Genomic DNA, 23,426 nt, shown 5'->3' with positions numbered 1-23,426 from the left:
AGGTGGCTCTTGCTCCACTGAGCTTGTCACGTGCCTCCCCTAACAACTCGACTCCATGGAGGGATAACAAAGCCCTCAGTCTTGCCATGTTCCAAAGCAGCTGAGGTGCACAGGGCTGGTGCTGCATGCTGAGCTGCAGGGGTATCTGGAGGAGAGGGATGGATCCAGCCCAGCTGGAAAAGGACGATGGCACCCTGAGGTGGCTTTTCCCTGTCTCACCATGCCCTCATGCTTACCATGATCACAGCGACCACGACAGCAGCGATACCGATCAGGTACAGCTTCCCAGAGAACAGGTCATCGATTTTTCTGTGGCAGTTTGAGTTCTGAAGCACAGAACACACTGGTCAGACATCCTGCTTTCCCCTCACCTCCCCCCCACCACCCAGAAAGGCAGGTCAGCTTTCTCACTGTCCTGCTTATGTTCCTCGGTCCTGACTCCAGGACTTCCGACCAGACTTCAACCCTCCACACCTGCCAGCCCCCTCAGCCAGGAACAGCAAATGATAAACCAATGGGAACCTTCAACATCCTTCTACATCATCCCCAAATAAATCTTTACTCTTTATCTAATTCCCAATAAGTCCCCAAATTTTCTTGGCAGCTGAGGTTTCTTGCAGCAGCTGTGCTGACTGAAGAGCAGCTGTGCCTACCTCAAAAAAGCTTTTCAGGGAGTCCTTTGGGCAGAGGTCATCCCTCCACACGGGAGTGAAAGTTGCTGTTAGAGTATCGGAACCACAGCAGTCCAGCTACATGGAGAGAGGAAAAAAAAACCCAACAAAACCCAGCATTAGCAGACAGCAAACACTCATGCAGTGCTCTCCCTACCCTTACACTTCCTTGAAGCCACCCAAGACTGAGGAGGCATCTTGGAAGGGGAAACAAGGGAGGGTAATAAGTCACTAAATTAACCCTTTTTTCTTTCCATGCAATGCAGATGCTTCCTACAATAGTCCCAGACAGATCTGGCATGGCTATCCCTGGAGGAGAGTGAATCCAACTCTCTCCAGAAATTTTGTTTCCTCCTGAATGGAGCAAGTATCAGGATTAGTTACTCAGAGCTACATCCTTTGTCCACTGAATTTTTATTTAAATCAGGGGTGCTGAGGTAAATGAAAAGCAACTTAATTAGAGCCTGAGCCAGACTTCCCAGCACAGTGTGAAGGCCAGAATATTGAAGAGAGTGCAACTCTGCTTCTTGAAATGTAAGAACAGCAAACTTGACAGGCTAAGACTTGCATGTAGCATCATTTGCTTTAGACTCTGCTTTTCCCATTCATTTTCCTGACCACCATTATTAATTCTCCTTCCTCCCATGTTCTCATTTACCCCGGCAGCAGGAAACTTCTACAGAGAAGAGATTTCTACAGGGAACTCAGAAAGCAGGCAGCAAAATCCCAGTGCTGTGAAATATTTGATCCAGTTCGCTCAGTTCACTCCAGTTCTCTCATAAGCATTAAAATCCCAGCGTTGCCTTCGTTCCCTGCCCAAGACTTGTAGTTCAACTTATTGCCTGTGCCTCGGTGGGGAGGATCAGTCCACATACACGGACAGTTGCTCCTCACCACCTACCCACGGACAAACCACCCGCAGAAGTTCACCAGCTGTGATCCCCAGCACACCCTATCCATCAGTGCCAGCTCTGGCTGACTCCACGCAGCCTAAGCAGGACGTGCAGCAAGAGCAGCAACATCTCACCGTTTCATGGAAGGTCTTCACTACAGCTTTCGCGTTGTTCGCATCCGAATCTCCCATGAGCGCCTGTTGAAGTGCTTGATCGTAGAACTGCTTCACATCTTTGGCTATCTGGGAAAGACATAGGAAAAACTCTCAGCCAGAGAAAGAGGAGGAAACCCATCCAGCAGATGTGCCTGAAGGGGACAGATTCCCTCTAATGAGACTCGCAGTAAGATGAAAAGTTTTAAAATAGATTAGGACACCACTTGTTTGCACAGACATGTGAAAAAAGGCCTGTCTTTCATAGGGCTCAAGCCCCTCCAGCTGTAGCATGTTAAGAACAGCAAATATTAAGAACCTCATCCACCAGCCAGCAGATTCCAGCCAACACTGTCCAAGGGCTCCACAAGCTCTCTCTAGCAGATAAAGACAGCCAAGGCCTGGAGGGTGAACCACAAGATCTGAGATAGCCTTCACCCCATGTGAATGTGCTTCTGGGCTCAGGAATGCAGAAGAGGCTTATTCTGAACCACACAACACATGGAGACAAAGCAGGCAGGTAACACGTTTGCCACTGAGGCTGCAGGGGCAGGACATGCTGGAAAAGTCATGAGAAGGTGGGGTGTGCAAGCAAGGCCATCTGTAGGTATGGGCACCTCGGCGTGCTGGTTTGGAGGGGATGGCAGGAATTTGGGAGAGATTGCACACTAAAACCTAATGAGGCAGCTCACTTGGGTCAGGCAGCTTAGGTGCATTTAGGTGGATGTCAAACTCTGGCTGTGTCCCTACCTGGAGCTGGGCATCCCTGTCCTGTAAGTGGTTATGTGGAAAGTTTCATCCACACTCTAACCCTGCCACTGGCTGCTGAACTGTAGCCACCCATGGGGGTCTGCTCCACAGTGCAAGAACCTCCTAATTATCAGGGATACTGGCCTTGTGATTTCTCCTTTAACGCCTTCCCATAATTTGGAAGAGATAGATGAAAGGAGGATGTGCAAGAGAAGGAAAAAAACCCCTATATGAGCAAGAAAGGGAAAACACTTTCTAGAACATCTGCTCTTGGCAGCACAGACTGGATTAGCACATGAAAAAAGAAACTGCAGCAAGAAGGAGCACGATTTCAATCAATTATCCCAGAATTCCTTTGTCACTGCTCAAAAAAGTTTGCTTTGGAGGGCAGTGTTCTCCAATCAAACCATTTGATTCTGGTACATGAAAAAAATATAAAAATAATCCTACTGCTTCTAAAGCATCTCCAAGAAGGCAGGCTAAGGGAGACACTGCCTCCAGCTTTGTGGCAGTGTCCCTGCTGGAAGCAGCTCTTGATGTCTGGGATCATTCTACACTTCCCTCCCAGCTTGCATTGCTCACAGCCAAGGCAGGGAGAAGCAAGCCACCTGCCTTGTGAGCAGGGACTTCAAAACAGCCCATTCATCATCAAGGCTGTAAAACCAGCTGATGCCAACAGGCTGCCACCCTTCATTTTAAACTGTAAAATTAATTTTAGGATCTGAGGTCATCGCTCTTGTATTAGCAAATCCTAAATTTCTCAGCTTTATGCTCTAATATCCAAGTGCCTTCTCCCCAGCACAGAACACAAGAGCCATGGGGTCCCTCCTTACTCAGGCTTCACTTTTTTTGCTGTTGGTTGCAGTTGCACATCTTGGACTCTTCAGGATTCATGAACTAACATCTGCAGGAGGCACAGCCCTTCTGCAGAGGTTAATTAGTTCACTAAAGTTGCTAGGAAACAGCACCCTGCCTGCATAATAATATGTTTAGCCACAGAAGAGTTTATTCCAGTGAAGTCATGCTCTCTCCCGCTGAATGACTACACGGGTGTTCCCATTCAGGCCAAGCCCATCAGCCATGGACTATATGCATGTGAAAGCTGAGCAGGCCACCACCTACTTACACAGCTGGCTTGCGTCTCTTAGTAAAGTAAACACATTTCCTACTCTGCCAAGAGAGTCTAACCTTGGCTTTGAGTACAAGCAGTCCCCTTCTCTCCTCCAAACCCTCGAGGGCCCAGTGATCAACACCCAGCCTGCTGCTTGCTGCAGCACAGCCATAGCTCCCATACACGGACAGTTTTGCACTTCAAGATGAAACTCTGCGTGTCTGTGAGCACACGTGACCGTAATGAAAGGAAGGTGAGCAGAAACAGAAGGTGAAAAGCTGCAATTTTCAGTCCTACCCTTTAGTTCACCCCCTCCAACCAGAAAACCTCATCCGAGCAGTCCCTAGAAGGGTGCATGGTACAGACACAGAGTTTGTACCCCTTGTGCATGCACAACTTATGGATCAGCAGCAAGCCCAGTCCTGGCAGACAAATGGCCCAAAGCAGGTTATATGATACTGCTGAACAGTAGGAAGCACCAAGCAATCCTGTTAATGCAGGCTCTCCCTGTACGGTATTCCCTCCCTTTGGCACTATGCGGCTGGGTTCGCTCTTTGTTCCTTGGCACCTAGGACGTGCAGATGGCTTTCCTTCACGACTTCATGCATGAATCAACTCACTCTGTGACTGACAGTGTGGCAGCACGGAGAAGACCCAAGTGAGACAGGCTATTTTTATTCTAGACATTGCACTACATAGCCTAAGGGGCAGCTGCTACTGTCAAGTGCTCACATTTAAAGTTCATCAGCCTGGCCAAGAGGAGTTAGGTGACTTGCCCAAGTCACATCACTAATCCAAGCCCCCATGACTCGGTTTGAGAGCAGCTTGTAAGCAAAACAGCTCACGTCAGGATCTGCTGTGGTTCTGCCCAGGCCTTCCAGTCCCACAAACACAGGTATCAGAGTTGTCTTACCTGGTCTTTGTTGACAAATCCCCAAATTCCAGCCGCAACTTCGCAGGCAAACAGGATCACCAGGCAAGTGAAGAACTGCAAAGGCAAATCAAAAGATGGGTCCTAAACATATCTGGCTACAGGCAAAAGCAGCAACTAGGTGGGCAGAGGTGTGGTTCTACTGACAGAGATCAGAGCAAGGTGTCATCTGACTTAAAACCATTTTATCTCTCATACACACACTTAGCCCAAACACGTTTTCCTGTAACTCATCGGATGCCACCCCATGTCCAGGCTTCCCACTGGGATGGCTGAGCAGGGGTTAGAAAGCCTTCCCCACAAAGGTATGGCAGGGATGAAGATGCCCTGAGCACCATGAGATATACTGTTCCTCTGCATACACCTGCAGGACCCTCCAGACAATGTTCCTGCTCTGCCACAAGTGCTCCAAGGACAGGAATTGCCAGTGAGGGGTTAAAAGCACGTTTCAGCTGCTGAGGAGCTGGGGATGTCAGGGTGTGATTTATGACCAGCTCTCCAGCAGCCACAGCCCTGCAAGGCTACTGCAGTTTTTTGCATAAATACTAACACTGACATTTTCCCACAGTCCCACCCTGTTTGTACAATTCCAGCAGTCCTCCCTGCCACCCCCCCAAAGACTCCCTCCATCTTTTTGTTCAGAAAACATTGTGATGGTTGGTCTGTTAGACTGGGAATAGGAAGCTGTAAAGCTCACACATAAGAGTCAGGTGAGAAGGCACAGAGAGGCATGCTTCATATGCAGCCAACATCTCCTCTGTGACAGTATCACTTAGTGGCTTCTTCCTGGGAAAAGCCCCAAAGTGGGAGAGGTGCCATGGAATTAAAGAAGCAAAAGCCCCTGGCTCTTGGGCAGTCTCTGTTCCAGACACATTCAGGACGTTTTCTTCAACAACAGAGGAAACAGGAGTTTCCAGGCTGATGCCATGAACTGGCTCTCATGTGCAAGAGCAAAGGGTTATCAGCAAAATGGAAACAAGACTATTAACCTGACAACAGGAAAGGACTTCTAACATCCTTGTCCAGTTCCTGAACAACCAACTCCTATGTTAACACCTATCTATCCTGATTCTGTAGGAATATCTTTGGAGGACTGGGTCCTACATCCCCCCAAGGACTCACATCACCCTAAATTGTGGGCGTGATGCCACTATAAGTCTCTGGTTAAGCACTAGGGCTCATTCTTGCAGTGGTTACCCTCCAGTGAAGGATGGCTTGTTTATCCCAGATTTGCAGCCACAACTTCCTGCAGACTCAGTTTTTCTGCAAGTTGGCTGCAGAACACCAAGAGATGCAGCTTGATGCTATGGGAACACAGTGATGTTCCTGGCCAGGCAGCTGGATGTGTCCCAGCCCCTTCCCAGGGAGCAAAGCCTGCTCCATGCCAAGCTCCTGCCTTCCTTGGGTCTTGTCGCTCAGCATCCATGATGCCTTTGACACAGGATTTTGATAGTGTGGAGCTTCCTGGTTCTTTTCCCTTCTGCAGTAAGTCACTCCATCAGTGAGCTGAAGGAGCAGGAAGTGTGGCTGCTTCCCTGCAACACCCTGAGGACGCTGCCTGGAAATGTCCTTGGAGCACAGTGGGAGCCTTGGCCAGCGGAAAGTGTCCTTACAAGGCATCTCCAGCCTTCTCTTAGCAAGCCAAGGTGTGAGCAAACACGGGCAGCTCACAGCAGCTAGAGCTACTAATTTCAGCCAAAGCAGACGGTTTCCCTGTTGGGCCTCAGGTACATTGTACCATCTGCCCTTCTAATCCTCTTTCCAACTTCAAGAGGGAGTGAGGGGTAATTCAGGGTCTCTAATCGCTTGCATTAACAAAAAAAATTAAAATCCAAAGCTGCCAGACCTTGCTACAACAAACCCTGTCGGATTTGTGTGCAGGCTCCTCCTATTCCCAGCAGCAGGGATAATGCCTACAAACTCCTACAGCAGCTCCCATCCACTGACGTTCAGAAGCACTTTATAAACACTGGGGAGAAGCACCCCCTTCTAACTGGAAATCAGCAGCAACCAGAGGTGAAGTCATCTGCAAGAGCAAGGGAAAGCAGCTCCATTTCCCTCTGTCCCAGCTGAGTCCACACCCATGAGTCACTACACCACCACAAAGAATCCTCCAGCCCAATGAAGCCAAGTGCTAGAAAGTCATTCCAATTTAAAAAAAAAAAAATTAAAAAAAATTATGTTTTACCCCTCCAGTTTTATTTTTCATGCATTGAGTTTAAAGCTGAACCACATGTGAGAACTTGCTTAATAAATGGGTCTCCCTTGCCCTCAAGGCAAAGGCTTTTGGTGTGTCTATAGTTTATACAATTAAGTTCATCCCGTGCCAGGAATCTCGAGCTGCTGCCTCAAATCAAGGACACCTGTAGCACTTTAGTAATGGATTTTCCAGGATGTACCTAGTTGTTCTTACTAACATATTGTGGGAAGCCTTTGCTGTTTCCTTGTCCAAACAAATAAAAATAGTAGATAATTCCCTAAAAGAACTGGAATTGCCACAGGCAGCCTTGAGAAGGAGTGAGAGGGGAAGCTGTAGAGGACACTAGGTAAGAAAGAGGGTTTAATGGGTGCTTGATAAGACAGTCAGACCATGGTGGGGATAGAAGCAAGGGGAGAGTTCACATATAACAGAGGAAATGAGTCTCTAAGAGTCCTGCTGATCTCACCCCTTCTGCTATGCCGCTGGCTTCAGCCTCTTCCCTGCAGCCAGGCACAAGCAGGAGCCTGCCAGCTCAGCTGGAGCTCATTGGGCTGGACAGAGATGCCCTTGGCCAAACAGCGCTGCCTCGCTCCTTGCAGAGGTCACCTAGTTCCCACCTCCATGCTCACGCATCCTCCCAGTCCCGTTTGTTGGAAAAGCCCCCAGCAAGGAAGGCACAGCCTTGTGCTGCCTGGCAGGGAGATCATGGTGCCAAGTAGCTTCCAAAGCTTTGTGCCTCTTACCGTTCCCAGAAGACACTGAGACTCCTGAATAGCGCCGTAGCATCCCAGGAACCCCACGAACATCATAACAGCTCCAACTGCGATCAGGATGTAGATTCCTGCAAGGGAGAGCGAGATGTGTTACTGCAGAGCTCTGTACAGCAGCATCTTAATGCCTGGCCAGACCTTCTGGCTGCCCAGGGCGGATAACTACAGGTGTGCAGGATCAAGGCCGAAGAGGTATGAGTAGAGGTGGCAGCAGACACAGTAGAACACAACATACATGAGTTGGGTCTCAAAGTGTTTGAAGCTACTAACACCAAACCTTTAATAACTCCATCACCTCCCAAATCAGAGGAAACAGAGAGCTCAAGCAGTACTAGACAGAGGATGTATCAGGAAAGACAAGGGCTTTACAGCATCCTCAAAGCTGTAACAGGGAGTTCCCCTGGCATGCTGTTTTAAATATTTAAGCAGAGATGAAAATGATTAGTTAGCATATCTTTTAAAATAAACAGTAAGGCATATGGTTTATTTATATTTAACATCACACAAATATTGATTTGGCTAACATTTTAAAGGCATATGAACCACAAAACTAAGGGAACAGCACTGCTTAAGCATCTCATGTAACAAAATTTGGCTTTTTTATTATAGGTTCTTCAGCAAATATGACATTTTTTACTTGAACTTACTGAATTTGCATAGCCAACTTGCACTATAACTAGTTCAAAGCTTGAAATGAGGAATCGGGAGTGGTTCAAAAAACAGAGGAATGAAAGTTTATTCATTCAGGAAACAAGAGCTTAGCTCAAGGCTCAAGTCTGCTGCCATGAGTAATCACCATGGTCTCATTAACCACGAGACTGGTGAAGCCATAGTGACTACTCAGCCAAACACTACCAGCTCAGTTAAATTTGACACAGCTTTCTCCTGGTGTATCCCTTATATTTAGTGCATTTTTGGTTAACTAATATTCTCAAGTATTGTGGTTCTACTACTCTCTAAGTGAATCTTACTTCTCATCCAAAAGCAATTTGATACATGTAAAAAATAACCAAATAATTACAAATGAGGCAAGACTGCAGTCATTTTTACAGGACGGTGAGGAAAAAAAGAAGGTATCATGATGAGAAAAAAAGAACATAGGGCAGCCCACAGGTAACAGCAACACAGTGAATCTTATTAGTGCTTGGGAGACACATCCCTTCAGTGAAATGTTTTCTTCTGCTATGAGTCAAAATGTTTAATAGTTATTAATCAGTCTGTCAGCATTCCTTTAGGAACAACAGCCCTAACATATAAACAGAGCTCAAGATTAAAATTGCTTGTACATGCTCGTCATGTTTAAGATTTTTCTTATCTCTGTAGCTTTTAAACAATCTTCTGATAATTAAAGTGCAAAGTCTAAAGGGCATGCACTGAGAGCAGAGTCAAGTCAAGTAAACCATTCTCTAAAACACCAGATACATAATAAGTCTCGACTTGTTTAAAATTCCCTTACGGATAGGTCAAACTTGGGGGAGGGTAAACTTTGGCTCCCACTTCTTCCCTCTTTAAAGTAAAAATCACCAGCACCCAAACAATGCAAGCACTGATGCAAGGGCCGACTCAGCAAGAGGCAGCGACGGATATGCCACCCCAGCACGTCTGGCGCTGGGACTCTCCGGACGGTGTTTCTCACCACACTCATGCTATATTTAGGTGCCACAGGAGGGAGGAAGCCAGCTGCAGGGGAAGCACCGGCACAATGGAGCGTGCTGACCCCGCAGGAAGCCCCTCTTCACAAAACCTGACAGCAGCTGTGGCCGGAGACACCAACATCCTTGCAGCAACGCTGCCAGCAAAAGGGGAAGGAGGCGCGAGTTGCATCTCCTGATGTGAACTGAAGGGGTTTCAACAGCACCCAGTAGCCACAAAACCCAACAGGCAACTGGGTTGTTGAAGCTTCCCAAGTGGGGGCGAGACACCTCCTCACGTGAGGGTGCAAAAAGAAGGGAAAAGCAAGCAAAAGAAACCTCCCAGGAGAGTTTCTTGGAAAGGACAGGCCAGCAGATAAAGTTTTGTGGTTTTATCGCAACGGCTGGAGATGACGTGAGGTGGAGCGGCAGTGGCAGCTGGGCTGAGCTGTATGTGGAGTAGAGGGGCCCCAAAGGGGTTGAGGAGGCACGAAGGAATTCTGTAAAATGAAGGCTGTCTTCTGGACACCTGCCAAGGCCAAGAGAGACTGATGGAGATTGTCAGATGCTACATAACTGCTGTCTCGCAAAGAACGAATCAGTAGTGGTGTCTCAAAAAACAGTCTGCTTATTGTCACCAGAATCTGCCAATGCCCAAGAACCAGCCCTCACCACACCAGCTTGTACCAGCGAAGCTGCTGGTTTGGGTTTTCAACCCAAACCATGTCTGGTTTTTCTATTTTACAGCACTGGGTGGCTCAACTGGAGAGTCTTCATCACAAGTTGCTTTGGGAAAATGAACTTTGCTCACCCCTGAGTGCAGCAGTTTCTGACTTCTTCTCCCATTAGGACAGCAGAGAGAAAACAAAGCTGAGTTGGGGGCAAGTCATTTCCATGTCTGAGAAGTCACTACTCATGATAACCAGCCCAGTAGACGGGTAGCAAGCAGATGCAGCACATCTGGAGACCAAGCAGCATGATGCTGGGACCCCACCGACCAGGTCACTCCCCTGGATAGACAGAAGATTTTATTCTCAAATTCTTCAAAATAATCACTGAATGCAACTTCCAGGTTGAACAAATATAGTCAGGAGATCACAGAGTCATAAAGCAGCCCAGGTTGTAAGGGGACCTCAAAAGATCACCTGGTCCACCTTTTGTGTGAACGGGAACCTATTGAGACTATCCAGCACCTTGCCCACTTAGATCTTGAAAACCTCTAGTGATAGGGACCTGATCACAGCTCTGGGGAGGTTGTTCTAGGGAATGATTGTTCTCACTGTAAAAAATATTTTTCTGATATAGAGATCACATAGGAGCCACTGGTGGCTAAGAAAGTCCTGCTCTGAAAACTAGGAAATGAAGGCCCAGTGAGAACCTTAACTGATGGAGGAGACCAAGAGGAGACACAGATATTTGCTGTTTTAGAAAAGTCTTCCAGTGGCCTCTGTACTTGCTTCTTGCTGGGATTTTTGGCAGCTTCAAAAACCAAAACCAAAACTGACCTGCTGAACTCCAACCCCAGACAGGCCATGCAGACCTTGAACTGTCCTGGCTTCCCGCTTCTCTCCCCGCTCACGCTTCACCAGCTCCTCGTCAGAGCCAGTTCTGCTGTCAAGCAAGGAAACAGCAAGAAGGAAAGCAGGGAAGGGAAGAACATGTGCACCATGTGCAGCTTCCTGACCAGAGCCCAGCGGATGTGACTGGTGGGGTGGGAGCAGTAGGAATGTGCAGCCAGCCGGGGGAGAGGGCAGTGATGACTGGCCTGATCTCAGAAAACCACAAAAGAACCCTGGAAGGCTTTTGGAATAAAGGCCAGCTTCATTCCCAGGCACAAACAAACAGCCGTTATGGAGTTGCCTTTTGTTACTGAGCACTACAGCCTCCTGGGATGCAGCAGAACAAGACTCTGCTCCAGAGTTTATTTAAAAACAAGCACAAAATATTTAATGCAACAACAGCATCTTGTACGATGAATGCTGGCGGTGTTTCTCCACAGAAATGCTAGGCTGAAGGCTGAGAAAGCAAATGAAGGCAACCAAAGTGCCCAACCACATGCTTTGAATGGTGTTTGTTTTCCCACACCCATCCTTCCCCTCAGGGGATGGGGCTGATGGGGGAGTCTCTGCCTCCAGACTGGGTGCCAGGAAGCTGGGGGGCTGTTTCAGAGCAATCACAGCCCAGACTGGAACGACCAAGCCCTTTTCCCAGAAAGCAGCCTGACACATCTTAGCTTTCATTCCTGGCACACAGGGCTGATGACGCATAGTGTGGTTTTGGGCTCCATGTCTGTGAGCAAGGCACCTGTCATCCCCATCGTGAATGGCACATTATCCTCCTTAAAGTCAGAGGAGATTCCCCCCAAATCCACAAGCCTCCTCACTATGTAAGCACCAGAGATTGGTTAATTCCTGCTAGCGTGTCATGGATGAAGAACTCTTCACTAAAGTGGTATTTGCTCCTTCGGGGCTCCATCCGAACTGGCACAATTTGGCATGAGCAAGGCTCCATCTGCCTTTCACATGCCACTTCCCAGCTCATTTTTATCACAGCTTTCTCAGGGGTTTCAAAACAAGAAGCACTGTTTGCCATAAACAAAAAGTAAAATGAGAGTGGTATAAAATGCAAACTGCACTGCTTACAGCCATACTGCTCCCTCACACATCAGCAGTACATAATCCTGGGAACAGCTGGAGCTGCAGGAACAGGTACAGTGAGCAAATCACGTACAGGTATTCATGGTACAAATGCATTTCCACATCCTTAAGCAATGCTACAGTGCGATTTCTAGCCCTTTGGCACGGTTCTCTGATAAGGCAGCAGCAGGTAAAATTGCTAAAGATGCCACATGTAATCAGGCACCCACCAAAATAAAATAAGCTGTGAGCCTCAGGACCTGTATCTCAGAGTTTGGGAAGTCAGAGGAGCATTCGCAGAGATGGGTGGGGTCAATACTGCCTGGAGTCCTCCTACCTCCTTTTGAGATGGAGCCTTAAAGCAGAAAGCTTTAGGAAAGAGGCCAACCACTCTTAGCTTCATCTCCTCATCTGCATTCAGAGGAGGAGCACAGGAGCTCTTCGCTCAAGAGCATCAGGATGATGATCAGAAAAAGTAGCAGCAGTGGACCAAACATCATGCCCCTCTTCCTCAGTACAACTAGGGCATGTGTTGCTTTGGGCTGCAGAGATCTCCTAAAGCATTAGCCACATGGAAAGCCCCCAAACATCAGAGCTGGGGAACTGATAGTAATTGAGCGCTTCTCTTGGTATGGTGCCAGGTGGGAAATGGAAAAAAAGCAGCCAAGAGGCCAGCTTAGCTCCCAGCTCAAGCAGATGATACCTCCATGGCCCTTTACCTGCAGACCAAGTAGGAAGCAGAATGCTCAGCTCTGGGAGCAGGGAAGGGAGAGAAAAAGGCAGTATTCAGTGTCAGTACTAGCTCTGGCATTAAAGCAGCATAGCTGGTGCTGGCAGGGTTGTAAAACCCATGTCCTGTCCCTGCTGAGAACTAAAGAAAACAAGAAAAAATAAACAGTCTTAAAAAAAGGACACAATGAAAAACAAATAAAAGGAGGAACAAGCACAGGAGAGTCCCTCTAAAACAAGCAGGGAGCAGGCCAGCCCTGGTCAGCCCTCCTCCCGTGCCCCACCATCCCCATCAGAGATGCTGTGCAGCTCCAGGCATGGGCAGTCTTGAACAGTGCCCTACCTCTCCCCCCATTTCAATCTTCTCCCAGCAGCTTTAAGTTGTTAGGCTAATGGAAGCCAGTCACTTCCCCCAGGTCACCATGGCAATGTTTCCAAAAGACAAAAAAAACCCACACACCGCCCCCAGCATCAACACCATGCTTCCTGGGAAGGCAGGGCAGCTCTCCAAGCTGTGTCTGCCCTCCCCATGGGATGGGCTTTAAAAAGGGGCTGAGAGCAAAGGGGAAGAGAGATTTTTAGTGTTTATTCTCCCAACAGGCTCCTGGGAGGAGACTCTGCACATCCAAGAGTTTTGCAAGCCTCCAAGGAAAGGAGGGAGGTTTCAGTGCTGTTGCTCCTGGCCTGGAGATGCTGAACATCACTGGTCTCACCACCATGGTTGCTGCAGGGAAGGGTGGGACCATCATACAATGGTAAGAGGGAGATTCCATCATGGAAGAACGCCCTCTCTGTAGCCAAAAAAATGACCATGATGTTTTTCCTTGCAACTTGGGGACAAGATACAAGCAGGGAATGGAAAGTCTCTCCAGGACAGGGTTGAAATGAGAAAAGGATAACTGCATAAGCCGGCCAGCAAGGGAGGGTCTCCCAGACATTTTTGTCCTGTTGGCTGATAGAATTGGCCCAGCAGAGCTGACAGTGGTTTCTTGAAAGTGGGGTGAGAGAGAGAGGGGCTGGAAAAAGAGAGGATTTGCTGGAAATGGACAAGTGGGAAGCCCCTTCATTCCCCTCCGCCCCCTTTCCCAAGGAAAACATTGCTGCTGTGGCTACTAATGACTTCCAGATGGAGCAACAGGGTCACAAAATGTGGAGGGCTCTCCTGGGGCTCTGTGGTTCACACGGGGAGATGAAAGGCTGTACATGCTGCCCTCATCTGCAAGAACAAGGCAAGGAGGAAGCAACAGACACCCCCCTGTCAGAAAAGTAAAGGGGTGGTGGAGAAAGCCTCAAAGAACATCCTCACATGCACACACTTGTGCCCAAAACAACTGCACAGAGATGCCACAGTCAGACTTTTTCTCTTCTGCCTGTTCCACTGGAAAGGGATTTGAGTTTTGTAAAGTCAGAATACCTGTGAAAGCTGGGAGGAGGCCTATGGCACATCTCCAATACTAGGGTGGACAATAGTGGCACAGCACAGGAGACCCAGGTTGGAATATGCTGGCTCATCCTCTGCCCCAGCTACAGTACTTCTGAACACCTCTATGTGACCTGGGGTCTCACCCACAAACAGCACAAATCCCACTGGAGGATTCCTTGCAGGCTTTGCATGCCTTAAACACATTGCAGTTTTCAAAGGAAAACTGTCAAAGCTACAGGTTTGAACAGCTCTGAAGAGCAAGAAGCCACTCTGGCTCAGGTCTGGGGCAGCAAAGCCAAAGGGAGGGAACAAAGGAAAAGGACAAGTACATTATTTGTAGTTCGGTAGATCTGAAGCCAAAATAACCCGATGGTACCAATTATTTAAAGTCATAATCAGTTTTAGTCTGCAGAGTAAATGAATCTCAGGGGTTGGTCATGATGAAGGTAGACTGAACTGCAATTAAATAGAAATGCAATTAAATAACATGTTGATTTTTTAACAAATTGAATTCTATGATAAGAATACAAACAAAATGATTGTACTGTCAAATACATGGTATAAGCCAGATACTTAAAGAAAAGTATTGACAAAGTGTTTTGCCTTAAAACTGCTATTTTAAAGAGAATCCAGTATTATTGAAGAAGTTGATCTGACAGTGATTAGAGAAAAATCTAGAACAAGTAAAAAAAACCACCTTTTTTTTCCTTTAAGAGACTAAATAATTATATTGTCCTTAACTGTAAATAATTTTATTTCCAAGACAGAAAAATGCATGTACTTATATTTTTAAAAACACATGTATTATTTTTTAAATAATCCATTTTCAGTGTAGTCCAAGGCCAAATGTAAACCTTGGTTTCGAATGCCAAGCACGCAAGCCTGGCCACAGCTCATGTGTCTGCTGGCAAATCTCCGACACAGGGAGCCTTGGCAAAGAAGAGCACAAATGGGTGAGAGAAGAACCCTGTCCTGAACCAGCTGTGTGCATCTGCAGGGTTCACTGCAGCACCTCATGCCAAAAGTGAAGGTGGTTTTTCACTAGTGTTCATTACAGGACCTAGAGACCTGGACTCTCAGGCTCTTCTCTGGCCCTTTCACAACAAGTTAAGTAAAAGATTTGCTGTTGAGTCTAACCCCATGATATACAGAAGTTGGCACCATCTCTTAAAGATGCCTAAGATTTCCAGAGGGATGAGAACAAGGATGTGAGCACCAACAGAAACCAAGACCTTCTCCCTGCTCATGGTGGGTCCACGCTCACTCTAGCACTGCTGACTTCCAGAGCCTTTGTAACACACCAGAGCTCTGCACAACCCCCTCTGCAATGAAAACCACCCTGGAACCCCAGAAATCACTGCTTTTTGTCCAAGGCAGTCCTGAAAAGGCTAATTAAGCTGCTGTTATGGATAGAAGGCAGAGCTCCTCCATGATCACTTAGCCAACGCAGGTCTATTTGGATGATGGGCTGGGATGCTCTGCACGGATGGCCCCATTTAGGACCCTTGGCAAGAGCAGCCAAAGCACCCTCACATGCTGTAAGGACAATGGGCAAACCTTGGGGAAGCTGAGACAGATGTCCTGATGCCTACCCACCTATGCACCGCTGCTTGGCAAGCCCTCCTCTCTGCAAGGGTCACATCCCCCTGACCCAGCAAAACCTCATGACAGGACTTCCAAAAATCCAGAAGACACCTATGAAAGCTTGCCAGCAGCTGCAGTTCAACTCAGATGTGCACTCATTTGTGAGAAAGACTTCAAAGCCTCCCTGTGCTTTCTGGCCCATTTATTCTAGCCCAGTCTGCGTGAAAAGCAGCTTGAACTCATTTCCAGGGCAGAAATCATTATCCTGGACCGTGTGTGTACAGAGAAGGATGGTGAAGATGGTCTGTGATTCACCTTGTTGGATAGCCTGCATTCCCGTTAGCTGGTCTCCCTGGCCTCTCCTCAGCTCCTCGGCAGCACTCGGCCTTGCAGGCACACTCACCACCTCACCATTAGTCTGAAGCCACTGCTGCCCTCAGCTGTCCTCTGCCTTGTCTTTCTCAGGTTTTGCTGTCTGACCAGCTTGGGAGCCAGTCATCAACCTGGTATCTAGGGAACTCCCCCCACCAAAAAACCCAAAACCTCCTCTTGCCTTTCTGTTGGGCCAGTGATACCCAGCAGGACAGCAGGAAAGGGGAGCAGTGGCAGCAGCCTCAGTGGTCAAGTTTAACCTGTATGCCTGCCCAAAACCTCACACCCCTCCCCAGGGCTGTTGGTGCCGCCATGCTTCAGGGAGGAGACACTGCCCTGCAGTGCAGATTTACTAATAAAACACAAAAAATCTAAATGGGAGCAAAATGAACCACTTCTTCACCCTGAAAGCTGCAGGGAAACCGCACCCCAGCTCTGGAAAACCCACCCTCAGTCACTCTTCATCGTGGCTGGCCCCACTCCCAGGGCCGAGCTAATTAGAGGCACTGGTCGTATCACCCTGTCACTTGCTGTGAGCTGTTGGAGGCAGATTTCCTATTTTGGATCTGGCAGGACAGAGTGAAGCCGAGACCATCCAGCTGCCATGCTCAATTCCTTGCCAGGCAGCTTGAGGGAAAGTGCAGGAAGGGCAGGAAGCAGGGGCGAGCACCCAGTGATGCTCCCAGCACATGGGCAGTCCAGCAAGGGCAAAATGTGAAATCCTGGCATGGGGATTTAAGGGAAATAAGAGCCAAGGCTTTTGTCCCCAACCTCCTCAAAGCATTTCACCCAGAGCAGCCATCTCCAGGCATCACATAACCAAATCCTTGAAGGATGGGGAACCTGGCTTTTTCCTCCCATATTATCTTCATTGTCATCCCACCGAGAAAGGACAAAAGCAGTAAGTCCAGTGTCACTTGCCTCTTTAAGAACCCCAGGGGCTCATAAAACTGGTGACACCACAGCACTAACTTGTTGTAGAGAGATCAGACTGTTCCAGTTTGTACTGGTATCTGCAGAGAGACCAGCTCAGCCTTTTGCTATGGGCTCTCATAACACATTGATTCACAGTTTTGTTGTTTATTTGTGATTTTTTAATGGCACTTTATGTGTAGGGTCAATAAGTACCTGAGAAGTGATTAACCAGTTGTTAGCAACTTATCAATGCTTCTAGCTATCCTGAAGGATGTTTTCTGCCTTGTGACCAACACCTTCCCAACCTCCAGAGAGACAGAGCTTTCCAGGTGTAGTATTACGCAAAGGCAAGAAGGATTTTAGTTTTTCAACTACAAATAAAGCAAATAAATGCCTATCAGACCATAAGCCTGGCTCAGATGAAGAGCAAGTAGTTTCCTTTATAGTCATGAAAGCATGAAACTACTGTGCTCCAGCTATCCCCATCCCTGGTCCCACTTAATCTTTTCAGCACTGAAGCAGTTAACTTCCCATTTGCTGGAGCACTGGGTCCGCAGCCAGAATGGAAGTGCCAAAAGCCAAGACTGCAACAAGTGGTTAGGGGATCAGATGGTTTGCACGCCGTGCTGAGGAAAAGCCCACGAACAAGGGTTTGTTTAATAATCTCCCAAGCCAGCCCACAAGACAACTCGTTGGATGCAGTGCCAAAGTGCTGGGGAGGAGGGGTAGCGCTTGTGGGAAACTCCAGCCCCCAGAAGCCCCCTCCCTGTGGGCTGGATAGGCGAGTGGGGGAACAGCTGCCTGCACCCGGGGGGGACTGCAGGGATGGCTGCTGCTACAGTCCAGTATGGAAGCTGAGAGCAAGGATTGCTCCTCTCCTCCTGCTCCTGCAGCAGCCTGAAGGCAAATAAGCATCACACCTGGTACCCTGTAGCTGCCCTGCTCGCCACATCCTCTTTCCCATTGCCCTCAAATCCCACATGCCAACCAGCTGCATTTGTTATTTTTCCAGTCCGGTAACACACAGATGCCCTGGGAAAAGAGTCTGTAACAAATAGCTGCACCTTTGAGGCAGGGAAAAGGACACAGAGAGAAACAAGGAGACACCAAACCGCTGCTTTCCTACTTCCCCTTCTCGCTCAGTACCAAGCCCATGATGGAAGTTTTCCTCCTCTAACAGTGTTTATTGCTTCCCCCTGTCCTGCAGTGCCGCAGCAGAGCCTGGCTAGCCTTTAAAAGCCTCCTGACAGATCCCAGGACCAGCGCCCTGTGCCAGACACCAAAAAGTGGTTTGCAAGGGGCGGGGGTGGGGAAATCAGCTCTGGAGGCCAAGCTCAGAGATGTTCCCATTCCCAAAGCTGGAACATTGTGTACATGTGTACATTGGATGCCAGACGAGAAAAACGAGGGAGTATCAGTTGTAGGAGGGAGGAAAAATAGGGGTTGAAAAAAAAAAGCAAAAAGAAATCCCAGCCTTCAGACTCTAGAGGTCTGGCTGGGAGAGGCAGCAAATGAAAGAAATGCTCTTCTGTTATTACTGCATGGAAATTACAGCTGCCAGAAGGAATCCAGGCCAATCTGTTGCTGAATATAACTTTTAAAAGACAGCCAGCCTCAAATCATGGGCCATTCACGGGTGTCGGAAAGCCAGTGTGGTGGTGGGACCCATTGTTCATTCCCCACTGCCTTCTAAATAGCGAAGGCCAAGGACAAAGACAAAATAAAAAGGGGCCCAACAGGTAGAAGAGAAGGACTCTGCCCCATGCTCCAGGTCCTCTAAGTTTGGGGAGAAAGTGTTAACTAGGGAGACATCAGTTGTTGGCCTCCCAAAAAAAGGAGATGTTTGGGCTGGTTCCTGGAAAGGGGAGAGTTTAACTTCATACAAGTTCTGAAGTTCTGTTTTCTCTCTTTAAAATTGAGATCTACAAAGGGGAAATGCTGGGTGTGAGGCATCAGAGTAGAGACAGCAGGAGAGGGAAACCCACCAGTATTTACAGCAGGAGCATCTTCTGTAATCAGGCACAGCCAGGGAGAGGGCTCAGGCATGCCATTTCATGGGCAAGCAGGGAAACACAATGGAAAACCTTTCCAGAAAGTAATTTTAGCTATAGGTGAGAACAGGACATCAGATGAGACGATGTTCCCAGCCCTGTCGGCTTGCGCTCCAAGCCAGCCCCTGCCGGGCAGCCAGCCCCTCCTGCAAGCTGCTCCCCCTTGTCTGCAAGGGATCATTGGAGAACAGGGCAAAAATAGGGGTTTTCATCTTCCAGCAAGCCAGCATGCTGTCAAATTAACAAAAATCATGCTAAGCTTAACTGTAACACATAGAGGCTCCACCTGCCCTTCCTGGAGAACATGAGTCACGCACTCACCAAGCTTCACTTTCGACTGCCAGGCACTCCGTCAGCTACTTTTACACCCCTTTAGGAAACAAGACAAGCTTCCAAGAAGTCCCCCCTTTCCCAAATGTGCTCTGGGAGAGACTGCAGTGGAGAACAGCAGCGAAGAAAACCCACTGCATGCAACATGTCATTTTACACTTTTAGCTGATGTGACTTTGGATTCTGCGCTTGGGCCACAGCCAACATTTATTGAAGGTTTTGGCTGGCGTGGCAGGGGATATTTTGGAGAGTATGAGGGCAGCAGGAGGCATTTTTATTTTGACCTCCTTGTTGCTCACCTGGAGCTTTCTGCCCTGCTTTTGGGTACGCTGCAGGTCACCCTGAGGTGTAACACCCACACAGCAATGCCAGCATTCCCAGACCTACTCACCGACGTAGAAGGTGTTGGGGGCCTGCTTTTCCCCCAGCTGCAGGTAGAGGATGTTCGTTGTCTGCGAGTCATGCCGGAGCCACAGGGCCACTCCCAGGATGATGCCTCCAGCCAGCTGGGGAGAAAGCAGAGGGAAGCAAGGGTTACCCACTGTTCCAGCCACATGGGATCCAGAATGGCAGTTTTCAGGCAGGAGCAGAAGGCTCGCTTTTCATCTTCCTGCAAATGTACAAGAACATCCTTCCTGAACATCATTCCACCCCTATAACATGTTTTGTGCCCCATACCACATAAGCCGCATGATCCTCCCTGCTGTATGAGAAGACCCCTCATTCTGGGGATGTGCAAAGCCCTTTCCAGTTCCTGCAGCTGATTTCTTTCCCAAGAGCTATTTTATTATGCTATTAAAATAGAAGGCGCAGCCTCACCCAAGCAGCACGAGATGTGCCACTGACATTTTTAGGAGAGCTTTTCAACAGAAGTTAGGATCAACCCCAATTACTCCCTTTTTCCAATGGGCTGTTATCACCCCATTTCATTTCAGTGTGGGGGAACCATACATTTTTCCTCTATCCCCAAGTCTTGCATGCACACTACTTCCCATCCAGGGGCAGTCTTCCAGTCTGAACAGACCTAGTGTTCCTCTAGTACATATGGCTTTCCCTAATGTCACAATACAGGGACTGAAGTGGAGCAAGGCTTCACTTCAGGCCAAGGCACAACCACACTGCTTTTGGAGGCCTCCAGGCTGATACTGATGCCTTGCCCATGCTGTTGAACAGCAGAAGAGCAGCACAGTTGCATACACATGTGTGCACACCAACACGCAAGACTGACCCTCAGGGCAAGGATGAAAACACACTTCAAAGATGGGAGATGTTCTGCACATGGAGCATCAGCTTGCCACTGGGATATTTATGCACAAACAACGGGAAGTTTTATGACTGAGCTCCTCACTGTTTTCTCTTTAAGGGAGGGGCTGGGAACGGCAGTGGAAGATGGGAGCAGAATGGGGGCACTCTAGCAAGGATGGTGTCATGAAAGGAACTCAAACTAGAGCATTTCCAGCAGGACTTGCTGTGTTGTCCAAGACACCCCTCCTCCATTTAAAAGCACAAGAGAGAGGGGAAAAAAAATAAGCATATGTTGAAAAAAACCCAAACCCTTAAGAATTCAATATCACTGCTGTGAAAGGCTGGAAGCACCTGTTCAAATGCCAATTTAAGTTTCAGTGTCCTAAATCTTTGGAAGCCATTCATCTTAAAAAAGGGAAGAAAACTACCAAAGAGTACAGAAGTGGAAACATGTTTTTTTTAAAAGGGTCTGAGTCAGGTCTGCTACAGGTATGATAGGCACCATAAAGGTCACATTAAAAACAAAAAAAGTTTGTTCAGTATAAGTGTAGACACCAGCTGTGCAAGCGCAGCAGAGCCTCAGTGAACACAGGAGGACTCGAATCTGCAAGTCAGGCTGTCGATGGGAGCCTGGCTCTGCCCCTTGGGAGGTCAGGTGGTGGTTTCCTCCTTGCTCATTTTTACAAATCCCAGTCACGAGATTTTTACAGGGGTACCATTGAAGCTGGGGCAAAACCACACCATTTGTGCCAAACTCACAGGGCAAGCTGACCTTGGGGCTTTTCCACTTACTGGAGGGAGAAAATCCCCACAATCTCCTGGAGAGGGAGGGAAGATTTTTGCAAGCCTTTCCCCAATTTGCCACCAAAGTAATCCGCTGGCACAGTCCTTCATCCCTCCTGCACTTGGGACAGCCTGAGCTTTTCCAAACACTGGCAATGGAGAAAAGCCACGAAAGCCAGTCTGTGCTCAAGTCCAGCTCCAAATAAGGTAGGTTGTAGCTTTGCAGAAAGTTACTCAAATCCAGCCTAGTGTGGCTCGTTCATTGTCTGAGGGCGTAACAAAGTTCGTGTTTATCATCCCAGAAGGAAGAGTATGTCCCCAAATTAATCAGTGCCACTCTTAAAGTAAAGATCTCTTGGTGGCTGCTAGCGAAGAAGAGATCCTGAGGAAAATCTGTGTTTCTGTGCTGGCTGGGAGATGGAAAGAAAAAAGGCTGCAGCCCTTTTTGTTTTGGTTTTCCCCCTGCAAGGACACATTGCTCTGCCCTGGTATGCTGCCTTCTGCACCCAGCAGTACCCACTCCAGCACACCCTGACACCCATGGTGAGGTTGAGGTGACACCAGCAGCTCCTTTCCAATCAAATTTGCCCTAAAATGCCCAACAGAACCAAAAGCAGGCTGCAAGCTATCCTCGAGATATTTTTTAATCATTTGGAACATCAGCTGAAGGGACGGAACCTATTCTAATGCATCAAACCAACCCCAGCAGTGAGGTCTGCCTAACACAGCCAGCTGAACCAACTCCAGATGTTCCCAGTTTCATCCTGAATGCACCCCAGGAACACCCCAAGTCTTTCTCGCATCGCCCAACACCATTTGCTTTTTTAACAGAGCATGGAGGACTTCTGAATGGAAGTTTTTATCCAATAGCAGCTGGATTTCTTAAGAGAAAATGACATTCACTTACTAATGAAAACAAGGTTTAGGCTATGATGAATAACTTTTTCCATGAAAGCCATACATCCTTCCACCACCAAGAAGCACGGAACATAATTAAGGCATCTTTCTTCCCAGAGGAAAGAAAATGAGGGAGAAAACCTTGTTGGCTTGCCACAGTAACCCTTCCTTCCACTGTACCTTGCTTGACATAATGTAATTTTTAATAAAACAACTTTTTCCAGATATAAGCTTGGTATTTTCTTCCCCCTCCATCCTACAACTGCTGCTGTTTGCCAATATGAGAGCCAGAAGAGCTCCAGCCACTGATGAGTGTCATGCTCATCTCTAGGCTGCACGTTCTCATACATATACTATCCCTGGTTTTTTCTGCTGTAGATATCTGTGATCTCGTGCCGATTATCCCACTGCTCTTTGTGCGCCCAGCTTGTCAGACAGCAACATCACAGAGGCTTCGGGCCGTCACTTGTCACAACACACTGCAAGTGCTCAGCACAGCTCTCCATTTAAGGTTTTGGGGACTGCCTTAACGAACCAATAATCTAAAAGCTGCAACTTGAGCCAACGCCAGCAGCGTGTCGGTCTTTGATCTGCTTTCCACAAGCCGACTTCCCCAGCCAGCCCTTCCCCTGCCAGCACCGCGGCACTTGCAGAGGCACATCACCAGTGCTCCCCAGGACAGGGCTGGCCCTGGACCTCACGCCCGGGACAGCCTGCCGGCACAGCAGAGGTGGCGCAGCAGGCTCCAGTGTTTCCTCTTTACAGCTATTTTCCAGCTTCCAGAGATTTACTGCTTCTTCCACAGACAGCTAGACTTTTCCAGCTGGATCCTGCCGGTCCAAGGCTTGCTTTTTCAGGAATGCCGTTCCTGCTTGATGCAGCAGGGGGAAGTCCCCATCGAATGCTGCCTAAGGGAGGGAAAAGGCAGCCTGTCCTTGAGAGGTGATGGGACAGTACCCTGAACGATGAGGTGTCACCATGAGTACCCTTATGATGGCATGTGTGCAGTCCTGGTTTGCTGCTCTATCCACAGTGCATGTAATGAGGCTCCCTCCTGGACTGAGCCTCACCAACTGACATGCTGCCCACCCTAAAATTTCCCAGGTCCAGCTGTGGGGCAAAGGAACAGACCCATTTTTCACAGCTTAGTCACTCCTCCCCTTCACAAGAAATTCTTACAAATTAGGGGTGCAAGGAATGGCCCCGTTCTTCCTTTTCATGTGGTGTACCCCATTTCTGAGCTGCCCCCACCTTTGCCTGTTGCTTCCCAGAACTCACATATGCCAGGATGTGCCTCACCTCCCTGGTCCCTTCTGCTGCCTCCAGCCCTTTTCCTCCTGCTCCCTTCCCTC

At 48.3% G+C, this 23,426-nt stretch overlaps 1 protein-coding gene across 1 annotated transcript in view; it reads right to left on the bottom strand.

The window, feature by feature from the left end:
- CD81 (CD81 molecule) overlaps positions 1-23,426 on the bottom strand; it is a 33,733-nt gene that overhangs the window by 3,897 nt on the left and 6,410 nt on the right. Inside the window, exons 2-7 of the mRNA XM_051804041.1 lie at positions 19,541-19,655; positions 7,452-7,549; positions 4,491-4,565; positions 1,699-1,806; positions 654-749; positions 237-326 (exon numbers count right to left, since the gene is read on the bottom strand). Of these exons, the coding sequence (XP_051660001.1) occupies positions 237-326; positions 654-749; positions 1,699-1,806; positions 4,491-4,565; positions 7,452-7,549; positions 19,541-19,655 (582 nt within the window). The remainder of the gene's footprint in view (positions 1-236; positions 327-653; positions 750-1,698; positions 1,807-4,490; positions 4,566-7,451; positions 7,550-19,540; positions 19,656-23,426) is intronic.

Source organism: Manacus candei, unplaced genomic scaffold (assembly GCF_025592945.1).
Source record: "Manacus candei isolate 608988 ecotype Guabito, Panama unplaced genomic scaffold, ASM2559294v1 h1tg000060l, whole genome shotgun sequence".
Lineage (NCBI taxonomy): Eukaryota > Metazoa > Chordata > Aves > Passeriformes > Pipridae > Manacus > Manacus candei.
Note: the sequence above shows the minus strand (reverse complement) of the source record. Positions and strands in the feature narration are given on the sequence as shown.